Source organism: Mytilus galloprovincialis, chromosome 6 (assembly GCF_965363235.1).
Source record: "Mytilus galloprovincialis chromosome 6, xbMytGall1.hap1.1, whole genome shotgun sequence".
NCBI classification, from domain to species: Eukaryota; Metazoa; Mollusca; class Bivalvia; order Mytilida; family Mytilidae; genus Mytilus; species Mytilus galloprovincialis.
This window is the reverse complement of record NC_134843.1, coordinates 65424083-65437894: the sequence shown is the minus strand read 5'-3', so window position 1 is coordinate 65437894 and position 13812 is coordinate 65424083. Positions and strand designations below refer to the sequence as shown.

Sequence of the window (13812 nt, the reverse complement as noted above, 5' to 3'; positions counted from 1 at the left end):
AAGTTTGTCAGTTCCTGCCTTTATGAAATGATTTACCAGACTGAAGGGATCACCTGTATCCTATTACTTGCACTTTTGAAGTCCACCAAGCATCTTTGTAATTTGTGCAATATAGCTTTTTTTCAACTGCCTGTTCAACATAGAAATGAAGTGACAATGCCCCCTAAACGCACAAATGCATGATGCTCACTAGAACCAAAGTTTTTGTCAGAAATGCAGAAAAAAATGTAATCTTGATGTGCTCTTTTTTCATCCCTGCAGACATGGCAAAACATGATGAAATAACAAACACTTGTTTTACTTGATCTGGTCCACTCGACAACACCAATGAGTAAATCACCTACTACAAAATAAAAAATAAAAAAAAATGTATGCCAAATTAAATAATATGTGTGTTTCCTATTATATCTACAGACATGTCTGCCATTATCTTGATTTTGGTGGTTTCATTCAAATTTTCATGCCTCAACCTGAATTGCGATATTGGGATCGATCGTAAAACAAATAAAAATCCTGATTTTCTCAAAATATACCTGTAAAAATTAATTGGTTACCGATTTTGAAGTTTTTCTGATCATTTATACAAATCTATAATTTTACCTGGCGACATATTTATGACAAAACTCAGTTTAACCAACAGTCACAACAGGTGTAATAATTTATTGTTACATGTAATCTAGCTGCTTATCTCATGGGTCATATCAATCCTCAAAATTAATTAATTTTTAAACAGAATCGGTCAACTTGTCATTTCAATTTTAATCAATTTATTTTAGGATCACATTTTGCCATGTTTACCGTATTTTCATGACAAATCGTAATTCACTGAAAGACGAAAACTGTAATGAACTAATTTGAAAACAGCGTTGCATGATCTGGAAATCGGATTTTTTTTTTTAATCGGAAGTGTTTCTGTCCAGTTCTGGTTTAAAATTGATGCCATTTTGTGTTCACTTCTCCTCTCTATAGTCCTCCGCCAGTAAGAACACCTCTGAACACAAAGACAGATAACTCAAATTTTATCCTTTTTCTCATTAATCATGTTAATACTGATAGACTATTAACTTATTAACTAAAATTCTTTCTTCATCTTTCTAACTTAAAGACATTTGGGCTAAGATAGGCTCTTTCTAATGTCAAAATATATAATGTAGGTAGGGAAATTAGAAACTTACTATTTTTTAATTTTGCCATATATCTATTGTCCAATTCATTTCAGTTATTACATATCATGTCTGTTTAGCTGGGGAAGTCATAAAACCACTTTCCAAACATTATTTATTTTGGCATCTTCTGTCAATGTCTGTAGGAACAAAAACAAGTGCTATGTCTTGAATCTATATTAGGTGCACAGGTGTTTCTTGTTCAGATTCAATTTGAGGTACATTTATTAACACACACTGTCATACATTTTGGCAAAAAGGTCTGGATGAACCTTACAGAAAGTAGAGACTTCTTTTTCCCACTTTCATATCAACTAGCACCATCAAGTACATGTATGAAAAATCAGTCTGTAAAATTTTGAATCAAAAATATGCGAATTAATGAATGATGACATATTATATAGTACAATGTAAATTGATAACCAAACCTTATTCTTATAAATATGAATCTGCATTATCGCTATTTTACGAAATTTTCCTTTGATCTTACTGGCTGATAATTTCCTTTCTTAGCACAGTAGCATGAGTAGTGTGATATGAAAATGATCACTAGAAACTAAGGGCGCATGTACCGTTGTCAATGAAATTATCAAAGTCATCATATGTAAATTAGAGATAAAAAGATTAGTATTGATTATCTCAACTCAATTACTTTTTTACTTAGGCTATACTGGCTCATGCAAGAAAATCAATCTTGTTGAGATGACTAACAATTATACAGGAATTTTTCAGTAATAATTATACCTGTACAATGTATTTACAAATGTAACAATCTTGTAAAGTAAAAGTACAATTTACATGTATGTAAGTATGTTTTCTATATATATTTTAACAAACAAAAGTATTTCAGACTTGTGCTTTGATCATAATCAAGTTTGGAACCAGAATTTTGAAAAGGGGTCCCCCTGGTAGGACAATGTAAAAACTTGGACTTGTAGTAAAAGATCTATCATAATGCATTAACCATATTATAGAACCATAAAGATTAAGGGTCCTGCCTGCCCTCTAAATCCGTTTTTTATTGGCACTATATTAACATTATAATGTACATACATGCAGGAAATATAGTTTCATATGAAAGTTTGAATTGTCTATGCTGGATGAAATAAAACTAAATGAAATGATTTTGATTGTCTTTACAGACAACCGATGTGCCTACAAAGGAAAATCATACAGCCCTGGACAGAAATGGAATGATGGCTGTGATTATGAATGTGTTTGTCAAGATGGCGCCACTGGAAAATACCAATGTTATAACAGGTTTGTTTGGGAAACAATTCATACTTGATAACTTACACAACGACTTTTTTTATTTAAACTTAAATTGCAAAATACATTAAGCTTGAATGATGGTCTAGGTCAAGTTTAGGGGACTCAGTGGTCGAGTGGTCTTAGCAGATACTACTGTATTCACTAGCCAGTCAACACTGAGGTTGTGAGTTTGAACCCCGCTCGTGCAGGTGCACTTGACTCTAATGTTAAATGACTTGGATTGTCAGTTTTCCTATCCAAGGTCTGTGGTTTTCTCTGGGCACTTTGGCTTCCTCCACCAATATCGAAGGTCTGTGGTTTTCTCTGGGCACTTCGGCTTCCTCCACCAATAAAAACTGGCCGCCAAGAAAAAGCTTAAATGCGGTGCTTAAAAGTGGTGTTAAAACATCGAAAATCAAAAATCAAATGGTAGCATTGCAGTATTTTACCCAAAGCGTTAATGAAAGAAGCACAATTACTTGCTGTTATTGCAACTTGAATTTATAGTAGTGCCTTCTTTTTTTACAAATGTTTACCGATGAAATAACGTGGAAAGAGCTTCTTCACTCAGTCGTGCTTTGTAAACATACACGGATTTTCAGTATCCGTTTATGGTCCATGTTTTACCATTGTCAAGTCAACATCCGGTTGAAAAATGTGATTTTAAAAATGAAAGTAAAGTTTTTGACAATGTCATTTTGCACAAATAAAGATTCTAAGGCAGATATGAGCACGCTGATGTGCACAATTTGAATGATGCACTGCCAATTTAACAGTTTACATCCGAACATCAAATTCATATCAAAGTAAAGTTTAAAATCGTTATTTTAATGTAATGTCAATCATTGGAATGGCCATTTGATTACCATAATTGCCTTTTGTGACTAATATACATAAGTCTTCAGGGATTAAAATCGGAATCAGATATAAAATGTCCGGCTGGTTCAAATATTTTTTGGAAGCCCTGGTTTGCCCCATGATATTGTGAAGTAGCCAAACTTTAAGGTCTCCTCATCTTAACACTGCAACGAACCACAAAGTTTATGTCCAGTTCTCAAATGCCTGAGTTATTCCAGAGTTTCATGCTCCTGAAAGCAGAAAAAACTAAACTTTGAATTTGTACAAATCCTACTTCAAGGATATCAAGACAAATATAGGCACAATAAAAGAATCTTGATCAAATTTAACATTTTTGTCAAATTTTTACTTAAAAATTGACAAAGTCTAGTCTGTTTTTGTTGGATTTCTTTCACATTATTAACATATTTACCTTAAAATCTCATTTTATTCATGATTTACTGAACTTGGTCATTTTTGACATACTTGTACATAGTCATATTCTTTTTTATTTTAAAGGTTATTGATGCTTTCTGGAGAGATACAACCACATTCAACATTAAATGAAAGTGTAATACTAATTATATTTTTACAGGTGCCCTGTATACTACAACCTACCATCATTGTGTACTCTTGTCAGGAAACCAGGAGAATGTTGTTTACAACCTGTCTGTAATTTTAATCCATCTATTCAGAAATTTGAATCAGCAGGAAAGGGACAAAACCAGCAAGGAATTGGTACGTGTTTTAATTATAACACTCATCAGGCGCATTAACATTTTTTAAAGATGAATTTTATGAAGTTAGCATTTATATTCAAGCACTGTTTATACATAGACAAGCCGTGTCAACTTTTGTCTGAAGAGTAGCACACCTGATTTAAATGTGCATTTTTAAGTAACTGTTAGATATATTTTGAAAAAAAAACACAATTTTCTTCAAATTTTAAAAATATGATCTATATTAAATGGGTGTAAACCTATTTCTACTGTGGGTCTCATTGGGGTCTAAACATGATGATTTTTTATAAGCGTGACACGTGAAAGTCAAATTATTGTGCGGTGAAAGTGGGAAATTACAAAAAAATGAGAATTGCTCACATACATAGTGTAAGCAGGATACAGGAATCTGACAAAACAGTAAGTCGGAACTGGGATCAGAACTGCAAATGAGACCCCTTCTACTCTGCTTTACAAAATTAATCTAGATGTTATTTCGGACTTAATATGTGAATTTCATTGCTGCTTTTCAGATGTTTGTGTATACAAGGGAAAACAATATTACCAAGACCAGAGCTGGACTGATGGATGTGACTACCAGTGTACATGTACTGATTCTAAAACAGGACTCTACCAGTGTGAACAATTGTAAGTCTTAATATATTTCAGTATTACAGATGGCTAGATTTTCAGAGAAGAAAGTCAAAGCATTTCTTATATTTCAAAAACTTCTTTGATAGAAAATTGAGTTCTGCAGAATTGTTATAACAAGCTTTACAGTTATAATAAATGATGCATCACTGAAATATAAGGGGTAATGGGGCAGTTTTCATCACGGTTCACAAAATGTTAAATTTGGTGGTCACAGTTCTCAGGAAATACAACAAAACTGTTCACGAAAAAATAACAGTTTAACACCTTCATCCATGTTCTAAAAAAAAAAGACGATTTAAAACCTTCATCACAGAGATGTTTATCAAATTGAATTGAAAACAAGTCAAGAAAAATGCACTATTCATATGCATGAGACATGGATTATAAATCCATGAAAAAACTTATCATGGGAAGCAAATTTCATAGCTAAAATAAAATAGAGAAAAATACAAGTAATAGATAGGCAGAAAGTGTAAATGGCAAGATTGTTCTGCAATACAACTTGTTTTTAAAATATGAACAAAAGTATTTGACAACTTTTGAGAGGTCATAGGTTATGTGTCAATTATTAAAAGATTTTAAAATAATTTAATTTTGCACTTAATTTTCAGATGTCCATCCTATTCTGTTCTCCCCCAGATCTGCCATTTAGAACAGACACCAGGACAATGTTGTAAGAAACCAGTCTGTGAATTTACCCAACAAGCTGGTACCTTCTCTGGTAATGGAATGATCAGTGGAAATGGAACCAGTAAGTTTAAAAGTTGTAGTCTTAAAAATGCCTCTTTTAAGTTTAGACAATGTTTTATGCCCTATCGTAGTTAATGGGGGCAATATGTGTAACCCTTGACCATCCTTCTGTCTGTCCCGTTTTCATGCACTCTTTATTAAGTTTTCCTGATTCAAATTTTATGAAACTCGAGCACTATGCTGAGAATCACATCAAGCAGATAGAACCTACCCTTGGGCAGTGAGTAATTTACCACTCTAGAGTTATGCCCCTTTTAAGTTGAAAAAATTGCATAACTTGAGCGGGGGTATTCCATGCCAGGATGATAAACCAGTAACTTTTATCTAGATATCTATTTACTTGTGAAGAGTTACTGCATAGTTCTTCTTTCTATGATGAAAAATTTAAACTTTTGTACTGATAGATCATCTTTTTCATATTTATAGGAATACCCTTACTATATTTAAGTAGAATTTGTATTGTCTGTGTACCTTTTATTTGAAAATATCTCTTTTCTAGGCATGCAGTCACCATTTTCTACAGGTCCTTGTGTTGACTTGGTAACCTGCTCTACATATGGTAATAATGTATGTACACAGTATAAAGACTGGGCCATGAAAAATTGCAAGAAGACATGTAACTTATGTAAGTAATCTGTTCTGTTTGAAACAATTAAGGCTATGTAAGTAATGTTTCTGTTTGAAACAATTAAGGCTATGTAAGTAATGTTTCTGTTTGAAACAATTAAGGCTATGTAAGTAATCTTTCTGTTTGAAACAATTAAGGCTATAACAAAAATGGACAAAAATGTGAGATTAATTATTGTGCAAATAAGATTGCACGTGTTCTCTATCTATTTATACCTAGGAGCCTTCAAGCTCTTTCTTTAAATCATAGTTTAGTTGGATTCTCTGGCTTGTAGAGATGAATTTTACAAGCCCAGTAATCTGTGGTTATTTAAAGAGAAGGCAGGCGACATCAATACCATTACTGTTGTCGGCTTCTAGTTCAGAGATGAATAATTGTATAAAACAATAAATTGTAAGGATTTTGTTTTCAAGCTTCTCTTGAAAAAATAATAGAATTATTACGCAATTTTTTGAATTTACTATAACAATCAACCAAGACTAGATTTTAGGTTGAGATCAGCAAGCTTAAGGCCCTAGTCAAGATCTTGTGATGATAACAAGATCAGATATATTATTCTGAAAGACAAAAAAATGGTGATAAAAGTCTAGGTACATATAGTACACAGTTGTAAAGTTTGCAACAAAAATCAATATACATTGTTATTGTAAAAATTATGTGTTTATAACTTAATTTATTCTGATAAAAAATATTCAATATGAAGTTCCTTTGTTTATTGGCAAAAAAAAAGTTTGCATTTTAGTCAACTTTTGATGACCCACATTTTGAAATAAGGCATCAGCATCTAAATAAACTGATTTGTTTTAATATTTTAGGTCCAAGCACACAAACTGCAGGAACAAGCGGTAAGAATTTTTATGCCCCATTTATGGGCATTATGTTCTCTTGTCTGTGCGACTGTTCACCCATTCATTCATTCGTTTGTTCGTCTGTTCCTCCCGCTTCTGGTTAAAGTTTTTGGTCGAGGTAGTTTTTGATGAAGTTGAAGTCCAATCAACTTTAAACTTAGTATACATGTTCCTTATGAGATGATCTTTATAATTTTTAATACCAAATTAGAGTTTTTACCCTAATTTCATGGTCCACTGAACATAGAAAATGATAATGCTGATGGGGCATCAGTGTACTAGGGACACATTCTTGTTTTATTTGGAGTCAAACTATGTCTGTCATTATAAGCCTTGATAAACATCTTCCATTGTAGTAAAGAAACTCCCTCTTGCTTTCAGAACTACAGATAATCTGTCAATGTATTTGTATATTATTTATTTAAGATTTATTTTGGTTATGATTGTAATTGTTGTTATAGATTTTTGTGTATTTATGTCACCCGATCGACAATGTCGGGTGACATATTGCTTTTCCTCTGTTTCTTTACTATTATTATTATTATTCTTCCAATGATTTTGTCCGGCAGTTTTCTTGGAGACAATGGAACCAATCTTAATGATAGTTGACTATAATGAGGAACACAAAATTCCGGGTTGCAGTAGGTCATAAGACCATTAAAAATGGCTGCCGTTACCATGGAAACGGAACAAATGTGAAAAATTAAATTTTTGGGTTTTGGTGAATAATTTGGAGATGCTTAAACTCAGAATCATTATACTTTGATACAATGTAGGTGCCCACTATATACTTCTTTTGGATGATTTGTGGCATTCATTGGAACTACTATGTTGCCATGGATACTACACCAAAAATTTCAAAAATATCAAAATGCTCCAAATTTTTTGAAACTTTAGCATAACGATGAGCAACTTTGATAGATGTGGAATTTGGCGTTCGAATTTCGAAAATGTCTTGTGTTACCATGGAAACAAGGCAAAACGGTCAAAACGCTTTAAAAACCTTAAAAAGTGGCATTTACTTCCTTAAAATGGTAGGTCAAATCCATTGACACTCTTATGGTATGTTCCCTCCCATGTACCAATGTGGAATCTGCCATTAGAAATTTGGAATGGTCTGTGTTACCATAGAAACCAGCCAAAATGTTAAAAATTTCAAAAATTTCAAAATGCTCAAAAAGTAATGAAACTTAATATGATTGTTGACTGTCAAGTCTGCATGAGACTTTTGGAGTTGGAATTTCCAAAATGGCCACAGTTGCCATGGAAACTGCAGAATTGTCAAATATTTTCAAAATGCTCCAAACTTAATGAAACTTAATATTATTGTCAACTGGCATGTATAGATGAGACTTTTGACTTTGGAATTTTCAAAATGGCTGCCGTTGCCATGGAAACAGCAGAAATGTGAAACTTTTGACAATGCTCTTATTGTACTGAAAATTTATAAAAAGATATATCGCAATTTATAGATCTGCATTCACTGTTAAGTTGTTTTGAAATGGCTGCCGCTTAGTGACAATGGGCGGAAGGGTGACATCCGCTATTGCTTGCAATGGCAATTCTAGTTTCCTTTGATCTTTCATGTGATAATTTTTCATATCATGCGATGTATACTCACTTGAAATTGGAAACTATCTTCAGAAACTAAAGGGGAATGTGCTGTTGTCAATTTAAACATCAACAGTGTCATAGGACGAAATAGCTGCAATTTGAAAATCAACAGTGTCATAGACAAAATATAGCTTCAATTTAAACATGAACAGCGTCATATTTCTAATTTCAATGGCCAATCAGAGATTTTCCCCCATTTTCACGGTCCATTGAACATAGAAAATGATAGTGGGGATGGGCATCTGTGTACAAGGGACACATTATTTTTTCTTCTTACTATAGTTGAAAATGACAGATCACTGGTCTCACAAAAAGTTTGAAAAAATCTGTTAAGATAACCTTCCATATATACTTTTTTCATCAAAAGGAAAATCATGCATTTTGTGCGTGAACACAACTTGCCTTTTATTTTAATTTCTATAATGTCTGCTACACAATGCAATATATTAGTCATCATGTATTTCAGATCGTTGTGTATATAAAGGAACATCATACAAACAGGGAGAAGCCTGGTCGCCAAAATGTGACGAGAGATGTTCCTGTGAAAATGCCAAATATGGTTATTATAGATGTGTCAATACGTAAGTCAGATATACATGATAAAGTTTCAAATATATGCTCAAAATATTTTAACCGATTTATACTACATGTACTAAGAGACAAGATGTTATGATTTAAAATTTTTAGTAAAATATATTTTATGTTTAATGTCCATCATGTTGTAAGTCATAGTAAACTTTGGATACTGTGATTAAACTCCTTTTTTAAACATAAAATTTTGTTCTTAAAATGTTTTATTGATAGGTAAACTCCAGCTGATACTTGGGAAAGGTTTGATTGATTTCACAATACCTATATTTAGGTAAACAAATATTTTTATATTACGGCTTTAAGTGCTTATGTGTAAATTTTACTAATTAAATAATTTGAGGTATTGAAATTTGGAAAACTGACACCCACTCTTACAAAATGCAACTTCTCACATTCCTCCAATGTTTGCTTGGGAAGACTAACATGACACATGTCACTAATGGAGCAGGAACTATGTACCCTTTAGAGGCACCCTCTGACTATTGCACGGATTCCTGTTGTTGAATCATAAGTTTTCTGTGTCAAGCTCTGTGAACTGTTGTTTATTTGTTTATCTTTTTTTCTCTTGCCCATGCTTACATTTGTTGAATAACATCTAGGGATCAACTTTTGATATTCAACATTAGACAAGTTTCTTTTATATACAATAATGTATATCAGAGGAAACCATTTATTTTAATATCATATGTTTATAATTGTTAAAATTCTCATTTGCAACCTGTAGAACGTTCAGTTGCTTTTCCATGAGAAAACCATGCAAAACAGTTGGGAAGCAAGGTTGGCCAATCTTCATCAATTTGTGTTATTAGGTTAAACCTTATCACTCTTATTGTCAATTCATAAATATATTTGGTCTGATTAATGTATCTTGACAGTAAAGGGTGTCACCTTTATTCCTTCAACGAGGTGTGTAAAGGGGGGTATCTGCACGCAAGAACGCGAAATGAAATTGCCATTCCACAATGAATGAACACTTAGAAATGTCTTGCACTTTGATCTTTTAACCGATTTAACGAAACACAGTGAATAAGGAACCTTTTTCATGGCTGCACGTGAAATAAAAATGGCAAAACAGGTTGCATGAAAATAACCCTTTACCACCCTATTTACATGTTTAATTTTCATATAAAAACCAATGTTAAATACTCAAAATAATTATTCAATAAATTTCACTTAGTTTTATTTTTTCAGTTGTCCCACGTACACAAATTTACCATCCGGATGTAATCGTGTAAGACAAAATGGTGCATGTTGTCAAAAGGTACAGTGTACAAATGGAGTGTTTCTGACTTCTGCTACTAACAGCTATTCTCTTGGAGGTGGAGGTGGAATTCAAATCATCAATCAAAACTCAAATCTATTCCCCGTACCAACAATACCTGGACAACAACAGGGAAATTCAGGAACAGGAATTATGCCACCAACAATTGGTAAATTGTACATCAGTGATACAATTATTTAACTATAGTATTACACTCTGGTTCCTAGAGTAATGAAATATAACGATTGTTTTGTGTTTTTGTAACTCATTTCACATACACTTCTACGTAGTATCAATTGGCATTGTACATCTCTTTTGTTACCCTTATGTTTTTTGGGTTTCTCGTAGCAAACATGGATATAGTCAAAGTTATGAGAGAGAGGAAAAGATAACAAAGGGATACACAAACTCATCAGTTGAATACAAACTGACAACGCCATGGCAACAAACTATAAACAAACAACAGTCTACAAAACACAACATTGAAAACTAAAGCAAGAACAAATGAACGAAAAAAAAAAGGTACACTTCTTTTATCAGCAAACTATCTTAAAATAGATTACTTTATTTGATTGAAACTTTTGACATCATGCTGGTTACCATCAGCTTATGATCAAAATAATTGTGACGGTTTTGCTTGGCAAATATGAACAATAGGTTTACAATTTTGGGGGAAATATAGACAGATTATTGTACAAATTGAACCTTTATTATACAGCGGGATGTCTTTATGATGGACAAGTGTATTCACAAAATCAGGCTTGGATGGATGGATGTTCCAAATACTGTGTATGTGTAGATGCTTCCAAAGGCCAATTGTCATGCAGGGAAAGGTAAGTACCGTATAGCAGGTTATTTTTGTAGGTGTGTAAATTTTTGCTTATTTTCACCAATAGAACAAAATCTCCAAAATAAATTTCGTCAATTTAAAAGTGCACATGCAAAGGTATTGAGAAATGTTTTGAATCCGCTATACTTTATTCAATGAAAATCACGAAATTTTTACACCTGCAAAAATACCTGCTATACAGTATTTTCTGTTTAGAGTAAATGTAAATTATGTAGTAAAGTATACATGAAATTTTGGGGTCAAGATTGTATTTATAATCAAAACCGTTTTTTGTTGACTTGATATCTAAATCTTTCAAGGTTTATCAATACTTTGATGGTTCAAACAAAAGAGTGCAAAGAAGTGATCATTATTTAGATTCTTATCCAATCAATGTCATGCAACTTATTACTGACATCTTATACTTTGATATTTTATTTACAAATTGATGTGTATTTGAATTACTTGCCAAGAAAATGCGTTTTCAATTATTAAAAATCTGTTATTAATAATTGGATCAACTACAAATGTACAATCATAAACAAAGGAAGATAACTCTAACTTAAATTTTTGATTTTCCTGGCAAAATATAAATAATTTTTTTTCAAAATTCACAAAATTGCAAAATGAAAGCAATCTTTACCCTTCAGTGCTCTCAAGCACTTTGAATAAGATATCATATACATAGCAATTATTTTAAAAAAGACATAGATCTGTTCATAAAAGTTTGTTGATATTAACCCAAGAGAAAATAAATCTGGAATTCCACTGGAATCCCGGCTGGAATTTTGATGGGATTCCAAGTGGGATCCCACCTTATTCCACCGGGATAAAATTTCGGGAATCCCGCCAAAAGTCCGGGAATTCCGATGTAAATCCCGGTTGAAATATACTGGGATATTGTGGGAATTCAATTGGGATCCCACTGGGATAAAATTTCGGGATTCCCGCTAAATAAGCGGGATCCCGATGTAAATGTACTGGGATAAAATTTCGGGATTCCCGTAAAAGAAGTGGGATCCCGATGTAAATCCCAGTGGAAATATACTGGGATTCCCGGAAAAAAAAGCGGGATCCCAAAAATAAATACCAGCAGGATATACATGCACCAATTCAAATTGCACTGCCACTGGGATTCCTGGGTTATTTATGCAAAAGGATACATGTCATGTTTTCTTTTCTGTTAATTAAATTGCTGTCTCTGTACTTCCAACTAGAATTGCTGAGTAAATTATGGTAACTGGAATATCTGCATGCAATCTGTTTCGTTGGCAGCTCCATTTAAAAAGATCAGTATATATCCCCTAAAAGTATCAAAAAAATCCACAAAGAATCATTTGTTCAATACGTTTTGAAGCAACAAATTCAATAGAAATATTATTGCATGTTAATGTTTATAGAATACAGTAGATTGGAAGCTAGTCCAAATAATTATGACGTCTTGGAAGGTTATTTTAATTTTTTTGCAAATTAACGACCTTCCCCCTTTTTTATCCCCTGACGATAAATAACTAGTGACTTATTATTTTCACCAAATAAACATACACACAACTGAATTAAATTTTGACATACCTACTTTTTATGCCTGTTATGTGACAAGTTAACAAGTTTATTCATTGTATATGTTAAAAATAAATATATTTTCAGTTTATGCTTTCAGACTTTCTGATGTTGATTTGCTCAGATAAAAACCATACAAATCATAGTTCCTCAATAAATTATTTTTATAATCATTATATGCACATATACACATGTTAAATTAAATTATTAATGCACTTATCTGAAAACATCTTCATCTTCGTCCTGCCATAATTCAGCGTAAACAAATTTTGATGACGTTTTTACCAGTACACAAACGTCGACGTGACAATCTCGCCCCAAATTATATCGGCCAAGTTGATCTGTCTCCGTAACGGTATTATAAATAAATTAAGGGTATCGCATAAAAGAATTAATTACTGGCCAGTTTTGACTAAACATAAGAAAAGAATACTTTAGTAAGGGACAACATCAAAAGATCGATGTAGGATAAAAAACTTAAATCGAATAGTTTGGGGGTGGGGGGTCAACATTGCTGCAAGTTTTGTTAATCTAAAATCGATTTTACATATATCAATATAGGTAAATCAATTTTGCCCAAATTAAGTTAAGAAGAGGGGTAGGGGGGTCAGCGAAAAAACTATGTGAATTAAGTTTTTTATCCTACATTTGAACTTTTGATGTCGTCCCTAATCGGCACCTGGTGCATGCGGATAAGATAGTGGCCGCATTATTTAGGACAGTATTTTCTTGGGTCGAACTGGTACAATTGAAAACAAAGCACGTGGTCACCATTTTTTTTTTAACATTTTACCTAAGTTTTTACGACGTCAGTCATTATCTTATCATTGATGCCGGACGACAACTAATAGAAACGCACTTATGAGAACTTGGGGAACATTAGAAACGCCCAAGCTTGTCTGGCAAAACACCCGTTGACATTTCCTCGGACGCCCTCCAGTATCATTTTTATCGTGAAAATCTCGGCATTTTTCTGACTTGTAAATATCTGTCAAACTGAATATTAAGTGACACTTAAATGTGATTGGCTTCACCTGACAGCTTTGGTGTCATACACATTGTTAATTAACACCAATAACCTATACTTGATGTTATTAGAGACATATG

The 13812-nt window shown here is 32.8% G+C and overlaps 1 protein-coding gene across 2 annotated transcripts in view; it reads left to right on the top strand.

The window, feature by feature from the left end:
* Positions 1 to 13812, top strand: part of LOC143080127 (uncharacterized) — a 96394-nt gene that overhangs the window by 13200 nt on the left and 69382 nt on the right. For both annotated transcript variants that reach the window (XM_076255824.1, XM_076255823.1), the window contains exons 9-17: positions 2306 to 2423; positions 3847 to 3989; positions 4504 to 4618; positions 5236 to 5375; positions 5874 to 5999; positions 6818 to 6847; positions 8931 to 9045; positions 10247 to 10485; positions 11035 to 11149. In XM_076255824.1, the coding sequence (XP_076111939.1) occupies positions 2306 to 2423; positions 3847 to 3989; positions 4504 to 4618; positions 5236 to 5375; positions 5874 to 5999; positions 6818 to 6847; positions 8931 to 9045; positions 10247 to 10485; positions 11035 to 11149 (1141 nt within the window). The remainder of the gene's footprint in view (positions 1 to 2305; positions 2424 to 3846; positions 3990 to 4503; positions 4619 to 5235; positions 5376 to 5873; positions 6000 to 6817; positions 6848 to 8930; positions 9046 to 10246; positions 10486 to 11034; positions 11150 to 13812) is intronic.